The sequence below is a fragment of the Zingiber officinale genome, chromosome 11B (genome assembly GCF_018446385.1).
Source record: "Zingiber officinale cultivar Zhangliang chromosome 11B, Zo_v1.1, whole genome shotgun sequence".
In the NCBI taxonomy this organism is placed as follows: domain Eukaryota; kingdom Viridiplantae; phylum Streptophyta; class Magnoliopsida; order Zingiberales; family Zingiberaceae; genus Zingiber; species Zingiber officinale.
In genome coordinates this window covers 29,158,263-29,180,836 of record NC_056007.1, presented here as the reverse complement: position 1 = coordinate 29,180,836, position 22,574 = coordinate 29,158,263, and the positions used below count along the sequence as shown (strand labels likewise).

Here is a 22,574-nt window from a genome sequence, read left to right as displayed (position 1 = left end):
AAGTGTGTCATATTCCAATTTATCTTCATCCCTTGTCACTTTCTCTTCTCAATTATCCGACGTAGACATTCCTAAAAATGTACAAGAAGCCCTGCAAGTTTCAAAGTGGAAGGAAATTGTGCTTGAGAAGATGAGAGCTCTTGAAAAGAATAATACTTGGAAGATTGTTACACTGCCAACAGGGAAAAGGACTGTGGGATTAAGTGGGTTTTCACCATAGAAAATCTTTATACGGTCTCAAGTAATCTCCGAGAGCTTAGTTTGAGAAATTTACTCAATCAGTCAAGAAGCAAGGATACACTCAAGGACAAATAGATCATACATTGTTTTTAAAATTTTCCACTGAAGGAAAGATTGTTGTATTGATAGTGTATGCGGATGATATTATTCTCACATGTAATGATGTGATTGAAATGGAAAGACTAAAGAAAAGCTTAGCAATTGAATTTGAGATCAAGGATTTAGGAACATTAAGGTATTTCCTTGATATGAAAGTCGCTCGCTCTAGAGAAGGTATTGTTGTCTCTCAACGGAAGTATATCCTTAATCTATTGGAGGAAACATGAATGAGTGGTTGTAGACCCGTAGAAACTCCCATGGATCCTAATGTAAAACTCTGGGAAAAAGGAAATGTTCCTGTTAATACCAGTGGATACCAAAGGTTAGTTGGGAAACTAATTTACCTATCTCATACTCGGTCAGACATTGCTTTTTCAGTTAGTGTTGCGAGTCAATTCATGCATGCACGAAGAACACCTTGAGGTTGTTTATAGAATTCTGAGATATTTAAAGACTGCTCCCAGAAGAGATCTAATTTTTAAAAAGACTAATCAAAGGAGTGTTGATGTGTTTACTGATACAGATTGGGCAAGATCGGTTAATGACAAAAGATTGACTTCAGGATACTGCACTTTTGTATGGGGAAACCTAGTAACATGGAGAAGTAAGAAATAAAGTGTTGTAGCCAGAAGTAGTGTAGAAGCCAAGTTTGGAGCAATGGCTTAGGGAGTCTATGAGGTGTTGTGGGTATACAGAATACTTGAAGAGCTCAGAAACCCATAGAACTTCCATTAGAGTTATACTGTAATAATAAAGCCGCAATAAGCATTGCTCATAATCCAATCCAATATGATAGAATGAAACACATTGAGATTGATCGACATTTTATAAAAGAGAAATTGAAGCTGGAACCATTTGCTTACCATTTGTACCTTCTTACCAACAAATAGTTGACATCTTGACGTAGGGACTTGCAAGAGTCAACTTTAAATAGTTAACAAGCAAGTTGGGCATGATTGATATTTATGCACCAACTTGAGAGGGAGTGTTGGAAAATTAGGAGATCCTGATTGCATAAAATCAGAAAATAATCTTTGAAAATCAGGAAATAATCTTTGAGATAATGATCGCATAAAGTTAGGAAAGAATCTTAGGAAATCAGGAAATAATTGATTTAAGTAATTTCCAATTCTTATGTTTCCTTTCTTTTATTTGTTCCTATTTTAGCACTTTGTATCTTCTATTTATTGATGTAATCTCTGGTTGAAAATGAATAATAAAAAATTCTTCTTCTTCTAGTTTTTTTTCCTTCAATCTTCCCAATTTTCTTAATTAATACTAGGCAATAACACCTATAACCTTTATGATGATGAGAATAACCAAGGAAGATACACTTCAAAGACTTGGGATCTAATTTATTTACATGTGGATGAACAAAACAAGTGCTACCAAATATCCTGGGGTTAATAGAAACCTATTGGGAAAAAGGATTTTATAAGGGATCTCACTATGAAGAATAGAAAATGGCATGCGATTAATGAGAAAACATGCCGCAAAAACTGCATCAGCCTAAAAAGGTTTGGGAATATTCATTTGAAATAAAAGACCCCGTGCAGTTTCAAGAAGATGTCTGTTTTTACGTTCAGCCACACCATTTTGGGATGGAGTGTCAACACGAGGTTTCATGAAGCATGTCATTCTGATCCATATACAACTGGAATAAATCAGATGTATATTCCTTAGCATTATCACTTTGTAAAGTATGGATGAATGTATTGAATTGAGTTTTAATCTCAGCACAAAAGGCAGAAAACACATAAAATAACTCAGAAGGATTTTTCATTAAATATAACTAGGTTACACAAGAATAATCATCCACAAAAGTAACAAAATACCTAAAATCAGGTTTAGATAAAACAAGGCAAGGACCCCAAATATCAGAATGAACTAATTCAAAAAGAATAGCACGTTTATTTACAATTGGACTTGAACTAAGACGGTGATATTTAGCCAACATAACTCACAATTTAATGAAGACACCTTACCATATTATGGGCAAAGCTTCTTGAGCAAAGATAAAGATGGATGTCCCAACCTATAATAAGTCTCAAAAGGAGAAGTGACACTCGAGCAAGCAAAAGAATTTGGGAGCAATGTGTCAAGAATATAGAGGTCTCCAAAATCGTGTCCTTTACTAATAATCTTCTTCGTCAAAAGATCCTAAAATACAAGCAGGATGGGTGAACTGGAGGGGAGCGTCGAGTGATTTAACTATTTAGGATCATTTTTGCAAAATGATGGAGGGATTAAGAGAGATGTCTTACGTAGAATACAAGCAGAATGGGTAAAATGGAGGGGAACGTCGAGTGTTTTATGGGACCGTAAAGTACCTTTTAAACTTAAAGGTAAATTCTATAAAACCGCAGTTAGACCTGTTATGTTATATGGAGCTGAATGTTGGGCTATGACTCGAGCACATGAGCAAAAGATGAAAGTTGCAGAGATGAGGATGTTAAGGTGGATGTGTAGACATACGAGGATGGACAAAATAAGAAATGAGAACATTAGAAAGAAAGTTGGAGTTGCATCTATTGAGGAAAAACTCCGAGAGATACGTTTAAGATGGTACGGACATGTACTTTAACGACCAATAAATGCGCCAGTTAGTGAAACTATGATAAACATACATATCAAACGAGGAATAGGAAGACCAAAAAAGACTTGGTTAGCAACAATAAAACAAAATAAAATTTATTTAAATATATGATGATATAATAGGAGATAGAGCTCAATGGCGTAAAAGGATTCATACAACTGACCCCACTTAGTGGAAAAAGGCTTGGTTGTTGTTGTTGTTGTCAAAAGATCCTAAAATAAACAATAATCGAGAAAAAAATGAGATGCAACCATTAAGATTACGAGTTAATTGACCGGCAAAGGGCAAATTAAATGATAAATTAGGTAAATGTAAAACAGAGGACAAAGGAAGAAAAGGAGTAGGATTGATAGTGTTAGACCCACAAACATGAGATGGAGGCCCATCAGATAAAAGTAACAAGAGTGTTAGCTTTGGACGAAAAATAGAAAAGGTACTAGAATTACCTGTCATATAACCGAGGCACCAGAATCAATGATCTATTTGGAGGATGAGGAAACATGACATGATGAATTCTTGAGTGATTCATGATATTGTGTGAACTTGGAAAATTCATTTGCAAAGATAAGAATTGATTTATCAGGGGCATCATTAGTGGATGCAATATGAGTCAAGTGTTTTTTGTTGATCTACACATTTTGTATTGCCCGACTTACGACTTGCATATAATACCACTAGAATTTTGCATCCGAGTTTCAAAGTCTTGTGAGCCTCCTCTATTTCCACTATGAATCATTGATTTTTTAGGAACATAATTAGTATTGTGATTTACCAAAGCGCCATTAAGTGGAATGGGTGCAGTACTTTCTGTACGGAGAACGTGACTAAATACATCTTGTAAAGATAAGATCTCAGAACCAAAGAGAACTTGTGATTTAGCGGACTCAAAATCAGCTAGCGAGAAAGCTCATGATAGTCATCTGCTCTCATTGGCGTTGTTGAATGTTCACATCAAGGTTAAAGGGCAGCAACATATTAAGTTCCTCATATGTCTTCTTAAATGTCATAAAATAATTAGTTGATTTTGCTTTTTCACATGGTAAAAGGTTTTACAAACCTCATACACGCAGGAGAGATTCCCTTTTACAGACTACAAAAATTCAAGATAATCCATCAATTCTTTAACAAATTCACAATGATTGATCAAACCAATTACCTCACTATCTATATAATTCCAAATTTGAAGGAACAAGCAAGCATCCTCTCTAAGCCATGTCTGCTTCAAGTCAACTTTCGGAGGATTAGTTAAATGACCATCTTTATCAATACTTCGCAGATAAAGACGAACAGTCTTACTCTAATCCAAATAGTTCAAACCATTTAATTTATGATATGTAATTTTAGACATCACAGAAACCACATCCATTATAACAGAAGATTTATTTTTAGTCATAAGACTTTATCCCAAAGAGGAGGAAGGGCCGGAGGTTGCTGCAGCTGCTCGGCAAGGAGGAAAGCTGGGCTCTAGAAACAAGTTCAGAGACTTGTCTTAGGTAGAAGAATGTAGAGGGTGCCGATGACTGCCCTAGATGGAGGAAGAACAGAGGAACTTCTTGGAGTCGCCCGGCAGTGGAGGCATGTCTTGGAGCTTAAGACAAAAAGTGTACACGAGATGTAGCCTCTACGCGTGATAAATCAGTTTATTTGTTCTCAATTCACCTATTTCATAGGGCAAACAAAAAATGTTGTTTTAGCAACTACAACACATGATGAGGGCATTGAGAATTCATTATCTGTACCCTGTGAAAATGTAGCAATAAGTGAAGAGAAAACACAGCAACAGGTGAAGTGAAAAAAAAATACAGCAATAGGAACAGAAAGTGAAAACGCAGCAACAGGAAAAGAATCAGGCTTAGGGAGGAAGTCGCCCTACCCGTTTTCCCGAAGAAGATGAGTCCAACAAATCCAAGTCTAAGGGACAGACGCCGATGGGTGGCGAAACAAGACAAACTTGTCGTGGACAAGAACAAGAAGACTGTTGCAGTAAGAGGCAGCGCTGAGGTTGTCACAACAAGAGAGGGGGGTGATTGCGGAAACCATCACGGACTGCTGCGGTGAGAAGCGACGTCAAGGTTGTCGTGGCGAGAAACGAGCGCGATCATGGTACGTTGCAAGGGATAAGGGCTTGGAGCTCGTCGGTGGCTAGGGCTCAGCCAGTGGGATAAGGGAGGAGGAAGGAAGCAAAGAAAACGACGACGAGGAAGGAAGCAACGAACTTCTCTGAACGCAAGGAGCATCGGCGGCTAGGGCTTGTAGGGAGGGAAGAGAATCTGCGGAGATCAACTCTGATTTCTAATCGTAAGGCTAATACCTTGTAAAATAGAGATAAAAAAGAATTCTTTACACTTTATTAAAAAGTGAGACATTTATATACAAACTACGAATCTATTTTAGAAAACTATAATTAGGTTAATTGATAATTAATCTAATTAACATAAATATATTAACTAATATATATAGATAATATAGTAACTAATATATACAAATAATAGTTTCCTATAATAATAGGGTTACATCAAAGATTAGCTATAAGTGTATATATATTTTACACTAGCCATAGATGAACTTACTATACACATCTAAGACATGTTATTATCGTGCATGTTATTTGCAGATGGCATTATTTTGATTGATGAGATGCCTGAAGGAGTTAATGCTAAGCTCGAATCTTGGTAAAAAACAATAGAAATAAAAAATTTTAGGCTTAATAGAGTAAAGTCAAAATATATATAATTTAAGTTTAATAGTAATAGATATAAGAAGATAATTGTTAAGATAGGAGATGATTATTTACTTGTAACTAAGAGTTTTAAGTATCTAGGATCCTTTTTATAAAAGGATATAGCAGTTGATAGAGATATTTTACATAGAAAGCGGGATGGTTGAAATGATGAAGGGCATTAGGTGCTCTTTGAGATTGTAATATACCTCTAAAACTGCAAGAAAAGTTTTACAAAATAACAATTTCTGCTATATTATATAGAACTAAATGTTGAATTATGAAGCGAGCACACAAGAAAAAGATGAGAATCACAGAGATAAAGATGTTAAAATGGATATGTGAACATACAAGAATGAATAGGATTAGAAATGAAAATATTAGAAAGAAAATGGAGGTTGTGCCTATTGGGAGGAAATACTGAGAGGCGGGTTTAAGATGGTATGGACATATATTTAAGTGTCTAATAAATGTCTTAGTTAGGTTATGTGAGACCATGACAAATATGCATGTGTTAATAGAAGAAGAGGAAAATCAAAGAAACTTGGTTAGTAATGATAGATGATGATGTAGTAGGGGATCGAGTCCAATTGCATAGAAGGATGCATATAACCAACCTCTCTTAGTGGAGTAAAGACTTGATTGTTGTTGGCAGAGTTCTACACCATTAGTAGGTCAAACCACACAGTACAAATCAGATTCGAGATCCACCTCAGCAGGCAACTCAAGAATATATTTCAACATCATCGACAAGGGTGGAGTTACTATATATAGTGTTTTGTTTGACTAATTGTTGAATTTATGTTTCAGTGTGTATTAAGTGTTTCTCCCAATGTATCATAATAGCTCCACAATTGGATTGAAGGAGTTTAGAGATTTTCGTGCGAGCAAGTGCAATCTGAGTCCTTACTCTAGTGAGTGTTTCTTGGTTGTTTCTATTTTATACTTGTACATGATTTAAGTGATGAAATAAAATTATTGAGATTAATATGTCATTTTAAAAGAGGAAGAATAAAAAGAGATCTTACACGTTGATACATGGGTTAAAGATAATTTTTAGGTGTTTGTTAAAAAGGAGAATATAAAAGGAAAATAAAAAATCGTTGGGTTTGATAAATGTGGGTGATACACATTAATGGATTTGTTTTTTAAAAAAAAAACCTACTATAGGTAATAGATTTCTTCATAGGTAATAAAAACTTAGGGTAGTCCCTTAAAAGAACTTGAACTATCTTGAGAATTATAAAGAGTTAAAAGTAGAAAACAAGGAAATAAAATATCCTTGGGTTTGATAAATGTGGGTGGTACACATTAATGGATTTGTTTTAAAAAAATCCTAATATACGTAATAGATTTCATAGGTGATAAAAAATTATGGTTGTCCCTTAAAAGAACTTGAACTATCTTTAGAATTATAAAGTGTTAACATGCAGAACTACCTCTATCAAATAAAAAAACAGGTTTGGCCCGTGTTCCAAAGGGACCTTCAGTCCATTAGCATGTTATGCAGGACCTTAGTCATTACTTTATCAAGAAGGATGTCTTCTTATGCAACTGAGTGCAAGGAGTACCCTCACACATTATGTGAGCTTGCGAGCTTCAGCTGTACTTTACTACAAGCATTTCGCCCTTATACATGAGATTTCATATGTGATAAGATAAAACAGATAGTAGTAAAGAGCATTAAGATAGTAATTAAAAAGCGACCTTAAATCTTAAGTGAAAATAATTAAAATGGTAATCAACGAGAATTAATTCCTGATAATCTCATAAAAGATAACTTACATCTTGTTTCCCTCTTTATATATTATATGATGCACATCTTCTCTCTATTCTACTTTGTACTTTTTGTTCTTAGACACTATCTTCCTTTGACCTCCATATTGGCAGTTTGAGGCAACCACTTGACCAAGTTTAGGTCATGCCTTGAGAAACCCAACGGCTACATGGAAATGGGTTCTAGTGTCATTCTTTTGTTTTACGTATCTACATGCTTTATGTATTTACATTTATTACGCTATCGCTTGCACTTCCATTCAAGCATGTTATATTTGATACAACATGAGATGTACATTGTGTTAACATGAAATTGAATAAAATTCTATATCCTATTAGCATGGAGCCCATCCCCTTTATAAGAAGAGTGTCCTCTAGGTCATGACAAAAAAAAGTCAATTGGTCAGGATTGATGGTTATGTACATAACAACTATTAAAAGCAAAATTAAAATAGCATTTGAGTTGAAGGAATAAAAACAAATGTTTTGACTATTTCACAAGCTATAAGAGCTCACCCGAATTGGGAGAACATTGACTAGAGGTAGATGATTAAATAAAAAATATTATGTTTCTTATACAACTTGACCAGAAATGCCTTGACAGGTGATATTTACTTGTTAAGTAAAGCAGCCTCGTGCATATAGAGTGATACATTACATACCATTGGTTTGGATATTGAGTGATACATTACATACCATTGGTTTGGATATTGAGTGATACATTACATACCATTGGTTTGGATATTGAGTGATACATTACATACCACTGGTTTGGTTGGTAGCTATATTGAAGGGTTGCTGCAATGGACTTTACCATCCAACAACTGGCAATGCATAGGTAATGCATATATATGTATATCTATCATGGTACAGTAAGGTTAGGATTTAACTTTTTGGTACTTGGTGCATGATTTCAACAGTTATAGCAACCTTGGTAAATGATTTCAATAGTTAAATCACAACAGCAGATCATATACCACTAGTATGCCAATGAAGAATAAATCAGTAACAAAAAGAGTATGTAGTTATGATTTTATGCAACTTTGATAAGGCCTATTCAACAATCAAACTAGCTCATGAAGCTGAGAAAAAAATAGAGACGTCTACTGTCTAACATAACTTTAAGACGACTAATTCACCTTGGCAATGGACTAACATGAAGAAATAGGAGGCAAAACAAACCTGTACATATCGCAGCTCACCAGTACCCGAGTCTTCATTGTATGGCTCAACTTTTAACTTAGAAATGCCTAAATTGTTACATTTAATAAAAGTGCAATAGCTATAAGAAGTCATAAAAAGACTAAAGCTTAATATATCTGCAAATTGAGAAAGCAACCTGCCTTCTTTTAGTAGGTCAACTGCAGCATTAATATTTGGATGATGAGCTGGGAAAACACAAATGGCTCAATTTATAAGAAAGAAAACAGCAGACAAGCAATATTACAAAATGACAAGCACAAATATTTACAGAACTGAAGATTTACAAAATTCTGCTCTTACCATGCATACTAAATAATAAATATTGGAGTTTATTAGTGCATCCCTGAAATGGTAGGATAGTATCCTGTTTGTTTCCAATGAACATATCAAATATTTTTTTATGAGTGGTGATGTTGTAGAGATTTGATGCCGAGCTAGCTGTTGATGTGGAGGTTGAGATGGGCACCAACTCGATCGTTGGATCAAGAGCAGAGGTAGGAGAAGATCCGACCTGCACGCACAAGGGAAACATCAGAGGGCACCGGAGGTAGTTCCCGGCAAAGCCCCTCTGATGATTAAGTTACTAGGTGTTACAAGAAAGTGGAAAGTAGTGTGGAGTGTGGTAATTGAGAGAAGAAGATCTAAACCTATAAATGATGGACATACCTCAGTATTTATAGGCGTGAGAAGAGAGAAAAATAGATCGTGGTCATGATCTCCAGAAAAATAGGAGCAGTTCTTCCATTTCAGCCATTTCTACTATTAATCTAGATTTAATTGTGGCGGTTTCAACCGTTTGATCATTACTGGCCGGAGATGGTAATTGCTGAGGGACTATTACCAAGACCATGGTCCACGCCATCTCAAGACAATTACTGAGCAGAAAACTCAGAGAGGCAAGTTAAGTATAGAGCCAAGGAACAACTCTGAGTGGGAGGTTTCAGGGAGCAAAGTTGCCTTAGGGAACTTGGGTGTCAAGTCGCATGAGGCATTCTGGAAGTTGAGTTATATGGAAGACTCGAGAGGACAAGTCACGTGAGGAACTAGGGAGGCTAAGTTGCTCAGGGCACTCAGGTAACCAATCTATATGGGGAACTCAAGAGACCGAGTTCAATAGGGAACTATGTGGGATGCAAGATCCTTACACATGTAAGGAGTGCTGACCTGCGATAGAGCCACACAGGTTGATTGCTATCCTAGGATATCATGAGTCCCCCCTCCAAGTCAAGTTATGGAAGCGAAGACAGGCAAGACCCCACTTCGCATGACAGTCCAGCGGTCAGTTGGGGAGAACAAACTAAATTGATGAGTTGGTACAGGGGAAGGTAGCTTGACTTGAGAAGCTCAGCAATCCCCTAGTAGGCAATGTCTGGGCACTCATAATGGCCACCCTCCCACATATACTTTGAATTATAATGCCATAATTGGCCAAATTATGTCATAATAATTAGCCAAATCATGGTGTAATCTTTGATAGTTGTCCTATCAAATCAATGTGACGGTTAATCTTCTCAAGGCTCCTCTAAGCCGTTGGATGCAACATGAGCATCCCGAAGCTTGTCTATCCCCTTGGATCGAGAGCAACTTCTTGATCTTCTAAGGCTTCCCTCCAGTTTTAAATCAAGTGATCTGATAGCATCTGAGGCATTCCTGCACCATAGGATCAGGTGCAAGGGTTTATAACTAGATTCCGCATTCCTTCCCCTTGAGGTTTCATTCGATCTTCATCATCCTCGCTTTGTGATCTAACCTCCTCGTAAATCTCCTCACCTTTTGCATTCTTTTACCTTCATTTTCATGGGTGTTTAGTTTGTGTGTTTAGATGGCTTCTAGGGCTAGGTCTTCGGGTCCGACTAGCAGATCTAGTAGTAGGCCGTGGGGCACTACCAGGGTGATACTTAAAGAGTCATCCTCAATCCAGACAAAGCTACCATGATAAGGCCTTCTCCCCTCCTAGGTTTCCTTAATCGACAAACAAGTGATTCGGGAGGGGTTCCGCATTTACTGGAATTATGAGACCATCATCCTTAAACCTTCCACCTTTCCCATCTACCACCGTAGGGTATGAAGGCGGCCTCCAACTTCCCCTTTGTTCTATATGGAGGTCGATGCCTACTTTAGTATCCCCTTGAACCTTAAATTCATTCCTCCGTCAGGACAGTCATGATGTTCCGGCATTTGAAACTTCCCTGACTCCTCCCATCTTCCATGCTCTTTACCATCTAAAAAAGGTCCAGGCGGGAGTATTTTACTTCACCACCTAACAGACTAGATTCCCAATTCTTATGGGCTTACCCAACTTTCCACAAGGGTTAGAAGAATTACTTCTTCCTCCGACCTTCTCCTTTCCCTTTTCCAACCTCTTCAGAGGACAATATCTTATGGACAACTCTCTGAGCTCTCCGAAGGAGAAACTACAACATAAACTACTTGATTAATGAGGGCCTGCTTTCTCTATGGGTTGACTCCCATAAAGGTCAAGCTCAACCTTCCACTAAGTAGTAAATGCATTTTGGTATGCTTATTTTTATTCAAAATTATGACACAGCTTCGTATTTGGTGCAAGACAGAAGTTGTTGCAAGCTCTGATAGCAAAGAAGTTCCAAAAGAGGAAGAGGGCATCCTCTGACGAGTTGAGCCAGGAGGCATCATCGCCAAGCCCTCAACCATCTCACCATCTGCAACAAAATCCTCCCCAAAACTTGAGGAGGTCCAACTCGAGTTGAGGCAGAAGCACTCCTCCAAAGGCTCTCGAGGTATAAGAGTTGGCCTCTCAAAGCCACCAATTGTTGAGTTTGTTATTGCCACTTTGTTGAGTCCGCAAGCACAAAATCTATGACCAGTGAGTCCCTGTCCTGTAATTTCTACCTGGGAACTCCTATCCAGCCTACCCGAGTTTGGTCGTGACTCCCCCGCCCATAAAAGAAACCTAGCCGAGGGTCCTTAGGTTGTACAACCCCAAATACCAACTCTAGAGGCGAGATGGTACAACAACTGAGCTGAATGCCGATAGTGGACAATATTTCTGCTGGATTGGATGCCCCAAGTGAACTATATTTCTGCTAGAATGGGTCTAGTAATTGTTTCACTCCTTCACTTTTTTCTTTCTTTTTTTTTTTTTTGTGAGACTATTTAACTATGATGATTTCTCTATGTCATAGCGAGCCACTGTGAGTTGATGGATCGCATCAAACAAATCTGAGACTTCCATCAAGTGGCCTGGGCTCAAGAGGCAGAATTGAAAGCCCAAGCAGATGAATAGGAGAGGAAGTTGAGAGCCTCCAAGCAGAAGAAGCATGTCTGGCAACCGAGTTGGCTGAATTCCAAACTTAGCTCAACAAGAGCCTAGCCAAGCAGCAAAAGGAGAAGGCCGAGCAGGAAGCTACGCTGAGTTAGAGGAGACCTAGACTGGAAGAGGCTAAGGCGGAACTCCAAGGGGCTGCATTGGAGAAGGTGTCTCTTTTGGCAGAGTTAGCTAAAGCATGGACTAAGGTGGCAGCCTCTCAGGCTAACAAGGTGAACAGATGGAAGAAGCAAGAAGTCAACCCCTAGGAATCTCCAAAGTTCAATGATCGATTGACCGCCAGAGCTGCCATCATCTTTGAACTCGGATTCGAATTGTTTGTGTTTCTTTTAGTATGTCATTTGACTCACAAAACTAAGTTCTTATGTGGCTCCAAAGCTAACTCAATCCGTAGCCTTTAGGTAATCCACTGAGGTTTGGGTAAGGTAAGAGTTGGCTCGATGCCTGGACCTTAGACAAACCTTCGAGGCCAGGGAGAAGTAAGAGTTGGCTCGATCCCTCAAACTTTAGGCGAACCACTGAGGTCTAGGAGAAGAGTTGGCTCGATCCCTCAACATTAGGCAAACCACTAAGGTTGACTCGATACCTTGACCTTTAGGCAAACCACTGAGATCAAGGAGAGGCAAGAGTTGGATCAATCCCTCGACCTTTAGGCAAACCACTAAGGTGAGGGAGAGGTAAGAGCTGACTCGACAATAAAGCTATGGCCTTTTTGAGAGGAATCAATATCTACAACTTAAAAATTGTACTTTGTGACGAGTTTAAGGATAGACCTTGCTTACAAGTAGAGCTCGATCAGTTTGATAGTACAAGGCCCTAGGTCTTGCAAGAGACTTTAGTTATGGGCGTCAAGTGGAAATAATTTGTAGTCGCTCGAGTGTTTTCCATGTGCATCTTCCAAGTAATAAGCTCCCAAGCTGAGTCTTTGAATTACCTTAGCATCTGAGGAAGATGCTGAAGCAACTTTTATCAATCTCCTGAAGCATATACTCATCCTCCTCAGAGTCCCATCGAAGGAGAGGTCAGAAGAAGCTCTTTTGTGCACTCCACTGATAAGCATGAAGCGGAGTGCTCTTCTCTTCATACTCTATGCCCTAAGATGATCACTTGGGAGTTCAGCTCCTTAGAGGTATACTAGACTGTCAAATCTCCAATCAGGCTTCTCATGTAGAGGGGTGTTCCACTTGTGATATGAGCTCGACTTGAGCAATAACTTCCCGAGTTATCCAACTGGTAAAGGAGTTGGTCATCTTTCTCAGTTCATCATCCTTGAGATTCTCTTCTCGAGGAATTTGTTCAAGGACAATTTCGCTGAAGTCTTTCTTTGCCTTTTCATAAGCTTTAGTATATTTCCTTAGCTTTTCATTCTTGAACTCGTAAGTCATTGACTTGCCAAGCCACCAACTGGCAGTCAATGTGCACTACTAATCATGTAGTTCCAACTTGTAAGTGTGGCAACTTCTTACCATGAGAGTCAGTGTCATTGTCAACGTATCCAAGTTAGTATATCTTAGCTCGGTTCCCTTGAGAATGTGGCTAACAAAGTATATTAGCATATGGATGAGCCTTCCTGCTGCAGAAGTACCAAGTTAATAGCCCCTCAGTAGTTGAGAGATATTCCCAAAGTTGTTCCCCAAAAGTAGGCTTGGACAGAATTGATAAGTTGGACTGAGGTCAACAAAGGCCTACTCGCATTTCTCGTCCCAATTAAAGTGTATTGCCTTTCTTAGGATCGTAAAGAAAGACAAGCTTCTATTGACTGACCTAGAGATAAATCTCAACAAAGCAATTACCAGACCTACTAATCGGTGCACTTCTTGAAAGTTTCACAGAGAACACATGTTTTGCACTGTCCTACCCTGAACTTTTTCAGATTGGCCTCGATTCCTTTCTATGTGACTATGAGCCGAGGAACTTTCCACTTTTAACTCCAAACGTGCACTTGCTCGAGTTAAACTTCAGCCTGTATTTCCGTCACAAAGGCTTCTTCCACATCAGGGATGAGGTTAGTAGCTCAGACTGACTTCATCAAGATGTCATTGACATTGACATCAATATTCCACCCATAGTTGTCAAAAGCGCGAAGTGTAAAAAAATACTCAAGGGTCTTGGGGTTTCAAGCGTAGAGTGAAGAGCACGCTTTACGGAAAAAACGTAATAAATAAAAAGACTATTATATATATTAAAGTCTTCGAAAAATGCCTTTGAAAATCTAAAAAACCATAAGCAAAATATTCTTTGATGAAGGTGTAGATTATTCAAAAAAATTAAAAATAAATTAAAAGTCTTTGAAAATGTGATAGATGAAACATTAAATATCAAAATAATCTTCTTCATCTTCATTATCCAAATCTACGTCATCAGCTTCATCACTTGATTTGTATTCATCGGTATCTTCTTCTTCAATTTCATCATCAAGATTAATTTATTCTTCATCTACAAGACTAATTTAAGAAATAGATGATGATGTCCCTTTTGAAGAAGACACATTTCGAAATTAAAAGTCATACACACTTTCACCAACCTTAAATGCTCGTGTTACATCACTCCAACGCAAATTTTCACCTTTATAGATAAAATCATTATTATTGTCTTTATCACTGTCATCCAATTTTACCAACAATCATTCATTACTATCATCTATCTCTGACAAAGTAATAGGATCAATCTTATTTCGCATGTCATATCTCTGCCTTAAAGATCTGTTGTATATACCAAATCATTCAATCATTGTTGAGACAACATATTTCTTTTCTTAGAATGTATCTAGAAAAAATAATAAAAAGTAAAAAAATAAAATCTATAATAAAAATTTTAATATATATTAAAAGTTTCCAACTTACATGTTCAAAAACACTCCAATTACGTTCACAGCCAGAAGAAGAGCATGTGAGGTTCAAAATCTTCATTGCAAATGTTTTTAATTAAGGTGTTTATGCACCATAAAAAAACCACCAATCAGCTTGAAACACAAAAACATATAAGATTAACTTTATTATTATCCAATATTGATATTGCATAATATATTCTTTACGAATTTACCTGGTGATTTTAAAGTTCTTTGTCTGATAGTCATTGGCAAACCAAAAAGTCCTAGTTTCTTGTATTTTTTCAATTGATTCATGATCTTATCATGTAAATCCTCACCTCTCACCAATCTACATATGCACTTGTACAAACCCTCCATCACTTCTATATCATTTACCATATCAGTGTTTGAGTAAAAATACTCTGGATTCAAGAAATATCCAGTTGCGTGCAAATGTCGATGGAGTTGAACATTCCGTCTTTTGTCGATAAATTCAAAAACACTACAATATTTCATTATTGTTAAATGATGGAACGATAACTTCTTTGGCTTTGTCCATTGACTCATAAATATAACTTATAGGAGACCTTTTTTCACCATCTACCAACAGTAATACTTTGACCAATCGACCGCTAACTTTTAACACGAACATCGGATTTTTCTAAAAATAAGGCATAATATCACTTCTACTACATGCTTTCATGCAACCTCTTTAGAAAATTGACTATTTGCCCACTTTTCATGTAAGCATCTTTCTCAGATTTGTTTGTACGTGAAATCGCTTTAAAGTAAAACAAAAAAAAGGTTGTGAAACGTGTCTTTGTCGTTCTTACCATATCTCTCTACCCAATAATCTATCTCATCATGCTCAATACTTATGGTCTGTTCTAAATATAATCATTCACCATCAACGTTCGTTCATGCAATTTTCTGAGATAAAGAATTTTAAATATATCCTCAAGCAACAAATCTAATCAATGAGTTGTACAGGAGTCTAGTACAAGTGTGGAACTTGATTTTCCAAAAGACCGAACTAAAAAAACAAAGTAAATTTAGTAAAAAAAATTTGAAAATGACCCAATTCTTAATTCAAAGTAACAAACTAACATTGCTACTTACATTATCTATTACAACCTGAACCACATTCTTTTCTTCAATGTGATACACAAATTCAAAAAGTAACTTAAACACCTTATGAGCTATGTGAGAATAACCTAAAGCATCAATTGATTCAACAAATACACTTCCTTTAAGACTATTTAACAAACAAATTATAAGAGTCACCCTTTTTATCCGTCCACACATCTGTCATGATTGTGCACCCGAACTTAGCATGATCTTCTTCGTGGGATTTGAAAAGCAAGTTTGTATTTGCCAACTCCTTCAAATACTTAACCATGACTTCATGATATGATGGAAATTTTATCCCTGATCTAAATTGTTCAATAGCTTCAATACAAGACTCAAAAGAATCATATTTAATGGCATTGAAAGGAATTCCGGCATCATGCATTCTTCTAGCAAATTTCTCAACCACAATATCTCTTAACTTCTTTTTATTTTCATCAAATTATGCTTTGTTTTTTCATGTCTTTGTTTGACAATTTTGACATCTTTTATAAAATAAAAATTAATATGTCCAGTTTGTTTACACTTTTTACCTTGGACCGTAGGATAGATGCTTGGATCGGATATTGGTCGTTTCCCTTTCACTTTAATTTGAAGATCATCTTCATGTTCTTCTAAATCTTTCAAATAATCAAAATCATGATAATGAGAAATATCATCCATTTGAATCTTCAAATTACTCTTTTTTTTACATGAACTCTCTAATTTCTTCTTTAACATGCTGGGGACATTTTAAACAAGCTTTCACATTTCTATTGTCGCCAACTAAATGTAACTTGTGTCAATAAATTCCACCATTTGTTATTTTACCACAAAAAATACAACTAACAATATTTGGATTTTTAGGATGTGAGCATGTTGCATAACTCTAAACACTATGTTTCGAGTTAATGGAATTATTGTATTTGGCATGATTAAGACAGACCAATGAAATTAATAAATAAAAAAATAAAAAACACTAAAAAAAATTATGAATATAAATGAATTAATAATATTTATTACAATTTTTTAATTTTAAATATAAAATAATTAGAATATAAATGAATTAATAAAATTTATTAAAATTTTTTAAATTTTAAATATATTTTATTGTGATAATTTAATAATGATTTATAAAAATCTATTCAAACTATCCTATTTAAATTGGGAATTGAAGAATTAATTAAATCATAAATCATGAAAAAATGACCGTCTATAGTAATGATGTCGCGGGCATTGCAACGCCTCTGGTGTCGACACCCCGCGTTGCCTCCAAAACTTCAAAAAAATGCATTATAATAAAAAATTAACAAAAAGATATTCTTGTCGACGATCGAGCAAACACTTCCGGCATGAGAGGCAAATGAAAAAAAATCTTACCAATCAACTTAATGATAGATTTAAAGAGGATTTAGGGCTTTAAATGAAAAAAAGGAAAGTTTCTGTGCTTCGGGCAAAAGCGAACACTTGTGCTTTTGCGCGGAGACCTCGTGTGCTTTCAAGGCTCAAAAGCGTAAGGCTTGCGCCTTGTTGCGCTTCGCACTTAAGCAAACGCTTTGTGCACTTTTGACAACTATGATTCCACCAAACCTTGCCATAAGCTTATTGCCCCTACATTCTTTAGTCCAAAGGGTATTACGACATAAAAGAAAGTTACATCCAAAGTGTTGAAATTTACTGTAACTTTGGCAAGAAGGATCTGGTGGTATCTCTAGTAAATGCCCATTGTGCAAATAAGCTCATGGTCAGTTGTTGAATCCACTAGCTAATTTATCCTTGGGCAAGGTAGCAAGCTGTAAGACAAGCTTTGTTGAGGTCACAAAAGTCCCTACACATCTGCCACTTGCCTGAGGACTTCGAGATCAACATGACGTTGGAGAGCCAAATCAGGAATTGGAGATCCCTGATGTGTTCGACTTCTTCTAGCTCCACTCTAATTCAATCACTCATTCTTTATATGATAAAGGATATCCTTATAAATAGTTTCTAATTGTTGAATAATAAATCCAAAATATGATTTTATATTCATCAATCTTAATTATTCAATCAATTATTTCCTTTTTACTAAAATTATATTTCAATTTCATGCATGATCTTGTTCTACTTATCTTACAACCATCAATTTCTAAATCTTTACTAAACAAATTAGTATTTAACTAATTCCACTAGGATCAATTAACACAATATCACTACAAATATCTACACAATAAAGGTTTATATTAAACATGGTTGGTTAGTTCATCTACTACTAATCTGCAAAGTTAGAGATATAAAAATTTAGAAAATCATAATCATTTTTCTAAATAATGAAAATCATATACTAATCATATTTTTCCTAAATTTTTCTACCTTAGTTGTCTTCTTTAATGAATAGCATCTAGTGATGATAATCTAGGCACTAAACCAAATTGATTTTCATCTTAGTTTTGATTGTTCTCTTAATAACTCTTCTTTTCAAAGTTTCATACTTCGAGCACATCAAAATTCTCCCTCTTCAATTAGAACAAAATTGTATAAAACCTGTCTTATCATAAATAGGAACTAAACTTTTCCCCTTAGATTCCTAGGGCATATTCTTAATACTTAATTGTCTATTGTGAATTTAGCTAGCAAACTTATACTTCAACATCCTAAACTCTTCCAATCTTTAATATGAATATCACACTGATCTAGACTTTACCTACTTTATTTGCTTTATTGTTCCATTAATCATTTACTATCATACTATGAACAAATTTATTATTTCTAATGTTAAGTATTGTTTTTTATAAAGAAAAATAAAATAAAATATTAATAATAATAAATATATGAACTAAATCATTGAACCAAAGTGAAGGTACTGAATTAAAATCGGATTTAGGTCGAATTAAATCCAACGAGTAGGTGCGGAGACAAGGATTATGTTAGTTCAAACTAGAGTCGATTTGGACTTGATTTGGCCAAGTTCGATCAATTTAAAACGAAACAAATTAGAGTATTTTTGAGAAAACCTTCTCTCTCCTCTCTTTTTCTTTTTTTTTTTTCTTTTGCGTATGCCACCGCCATACAGCCAACGCACGCCCCATCCCTCTCTTTTTCCTCTTCTTCCCCATTTCCTTTCTCCAACAGTAGCAAACCTGGAACAGCTTTCCCTTTCCTCTCCTCAAGGACAACAACTCTCATCCTCTCCGACCTCTTCTCCAGCAAGCAGCAGCTGTCCTCTCCCAACAACAAGAGCACCAGCCCTGCTCCCTGCGTCTTTCGTTGTTTTTCCAACCAACCACAGCCACGGGAGCCCCATCGGTGTTAACCGAGGCCACCGACGAAAATAACAAAGGTTCTCCTTCCTTTTTGCCAATGTTTCCGTAGCTTCATCATTTGGTTTGTTCTATTCTCTCGGCCAGTAACTCATCACCCCTTTCATCTCTTCTTAGGTTTCCAGCAGCAACAACATATCTTCCTGCCCTTTTTTCCAGCAGCCGACCATCGTGAGCCAAAGGCAAGAGATGCCCGCTCTGTTGTTACCCAAATCATAGGACATTAGGTTTTCCATCTTGGGAAGTGGTAAGAATGGGTAAATCATTGTTTACTCATCTTAAAAAATAAGTAGTTACTTTAAATTAACTACGATTCATTTTTATAGGTCCAATTAGCTCGAGCATTTCATGATAACAAAACACCTTTGTTGTTTCATCGACCAAAGGAAGCTACAAGGTAGATTTTATTTACTCAATGTCTATTTAAGTTGGGTAAATAAAGTTGTTATTAAATAGTAATGAAGGTCTCGTTTGGGAATGAGAAATATTACGAAGCTTTTGTTGTAAATAAAATTTCTATCCTTTGACTCGTTGAACATTTCCTTCTGCATGAATAAATAGATAAAATGGATTAAATATATGTTTGTATAATTATTTTTTAAAAAGGGATTAAAATGATATTTAAAAATAGTAAAATGGGTTTGAAAATAATTAAACCACTAGAGGGTAAACAAATTTATGTTATTTCATATTCACATGTGGGTTTCATATGGGGATTAAGATGAGAAGGGTTGTTTTAAAATCAAAATAGATGTTCTTACTTTTCTGTTGATACCTATCTTAATATTTGCTTGACTTTCCATATTGCTAATATTTCACACTGTTCATACAGAGAAGCTATGAACTATGCTACAGAGAAGCTATGAACTATGGGCCCTTGCTTGATGCGATAACAAAGAAAGTAAATGCATAGCCAAAGGACACATTATCCTATGTTGGACGGCTAGAATTGGTCAGATCAATCCTCCCTCTATTCTTCCCATACCGAGTGGGGTGATTGAAAAAATCTAGGAAATTTATCAGACTTTCGTTTAGTCTTCCAAGCACCCATCAATCTCTTGGGCTAAGATGTGTCTCTCGAAGCAAGAGGGAGATTATGGACTTCGGGATTTACAAGCATGGAATAATGCCTTATTATGCAGGACACTATAGAATATACAATGCAAGACAGATACATTATGAGTGTGATGGGTCCATCATCGCTACATCAAAGGAACTGATTTCTAGTAATGGCGTTTGAAAGCCTCGAATTCCCCCTTCTCTAAGCAACTTGTTGACATTCGAGATCAGTTGGTTCAAGGGCCGGTCGAACAAGGAACAACAAACATGAAGCTGGAATGGTTTGCTACGGAAAAAAATGGGACAGCCAATGCATGAGTTCTTCTGGCCAAAGGGACATGTGGTAACTTGGGCATCTGATTTAGAAACCAGGAATGCTGCCCAAACATCGTTTTTTTGTTTGGCTACTTGCTCATGGGCAGCTACGGCCAGCAGACAAATTTGCATAAGTCTTACAAGAGCTGTGCATTATGTCGGCGGGTGGACGAATTGAATGCACACATTTTCAAGTGTTCCATTACCCAAGCTCTACCGAACAAGGTGAGAAGATGACTTGACATTCAATATGAGGCACAAATGATTGGAAGACTGATGCAGATTTTCCAATAGCATTATAGAGGCAACCAGCGCATTATGAAGGCGTGATACCTAGCGGTTTAATGCATGATTTATCTTTTGTGGGAATGTCGGAATAGATGTCGTTTTGAGAATGATAGGATATTCCGTAAACTACAAACGCATGTCTACCGATTTTTGGATCTTCATTTATTATATGTCTGATTGTATGTCAGTTTGACTGATATATATATATATATAGGTGACTCAGATTTAAGCCACAAAAATAATATTCATTTTGCAGTCACAGATTGGATTACTCCGAGTATATATGACTATTTTTACCTAGTTGTATAACTAATGTGAATTCCCATATTCACGTAGAACATGTTGTCCAAGAATTTCTATTCTTTATTTGGTAAAAGATAATGGTACAAACCTCTGCACATTGGGATATCAATAATATTATGTGTGTCTTCTTGGTATAACCCAATCAAGGGAGTCTCAGATGTTCCACGAACAGCAAGCTTTGCCCGACATCTCCATTCCCACTGCAACCAATCACAATATATCCATAAGCAATAATAAGGCATTATTTGGTAGACAATACAACATCCTATCATTATTGACGGAAAAGTTATTAAGAAACAAACATCCTGGTTCTACTAATACACTGGAAAGGATAGTCTAATTAACCCACACATCATTTGTGAGACTAGATTTTGAATATCACTTGAATGAGTAGTTTGTTCTGGGGAATAGGCCAAGGTGTTTACGATTGACTAAAATGACATTAGAATAACAGAGCCCTCGTGGTATATGAGCAGCATTGGCACCTACTGTGCATTCCAATGATATGAATAGTTGGTTTTGTAGTGCTAGTAGCATGTTTAGTTTTGTGCCTTCAACAACATATTCTTTGTATCGGACCATCTATGTTAGTGTATCCATTTTGACTCAGCAACCATGTCGGACATTCAATATACCAGACAATAATATCAAAAATTAGATTAATCTCAATAGATGGGAAAAAAAACTTGGTATAAATTTAGTAAACAATAATTAAGTTGTTTTTCAAAAAGGCATTAGCCCACAAGCAATTGGCTAAGCCCATAATGTAACAAGAGGATAAGTTGTATCCAATTCAAGGTTACAATCCCAACAAAGGACAATATCATATAGTTTCTGGATCATATGCATAGGCCAAATATTTCATTGAAATATATTGTATTGTACTAGGAGGGTTAGATATCACTATTTTATTTTGGTGGAGTACCATGGTTTTTTTTTTTTTTTTTTTTTTTGCAAATGATATTATTTTGGTAGATGAGACACATGAAAGAGTAAATGCTAAACTCAAATTTTGACGAGAAACATTAAAAGTAAAAGGTTTTGGACTTAATAGGGTAAAGACAGAATATATGAAATTTAATTTTAATAATATTAGATAATGATACAATTATTAAGATAGGAGATGATGAATTAGTGTAACGGAGAGTTTTAAGTATTTAGAATCATTTTTGTAAAAGGATGAAGAGATTGTGAGATGTCTTGCATAAAATATAAATAGGATAGTTGAAATGGAGGAGTGTCAATGTTTCATAAAGTACCTCTAAGACTTAAAGGAAAAATTACAAAACGGGAATTAAATTACAAAACGGGAATTAAACCTATTATGTTATATGTAATTGAATGTTGGGTTATGACTCAAGCACATGAGCAGAAGATGAAAGTTGCAGAGATAAGGACATTAAGGTGGATGTGCGGACATACAAAGATGGAGAAGATAATAAATAAAAATATTAAAAAGA

The 22,574-nt window shown here is 36.1% G+C and overlaps 1 protein-coding gene and 1 pseudogene across 4 annotated transcripts in view; both read right to left on the bottom strand.

Moving 5' to 3' along the window:
- The window catches only part of LOC122033614 (uncharacterized RNA methyltransferase pc1998-like), a 69,855-nt gene that overhangs the window by 36,084 nt on the left and 11,197 nt on the right, over positions 1-22,574 (bottom strand). For all 4 annotated transcript variants that reach the window (XM_042592675.1, XM_042592674.1, XM_042592676.1 and 1 more), the window contains exons 3-5: positions 21,203-21,314; positions 8,774-8,818; positions 8,613-8,680 (exon numbers count right to left, since the gene is read on the bottom strand). In XM_042592675.1, the coding sequence (XP_042448609.1) occupies positions 8,613-8,680; positions 8,774-8,818; positions 21,203-21,314 (225 nt within the window). The remainder of the gene's footprint in view (positions 1-8,612; positions 8,681-8,773; positions 8,819-21,202; positions 21,315-22,574) is intronic.
- On the bottom strand, positions 3,089-5,210 carry LOC122033615 (annotated as a pseudogene).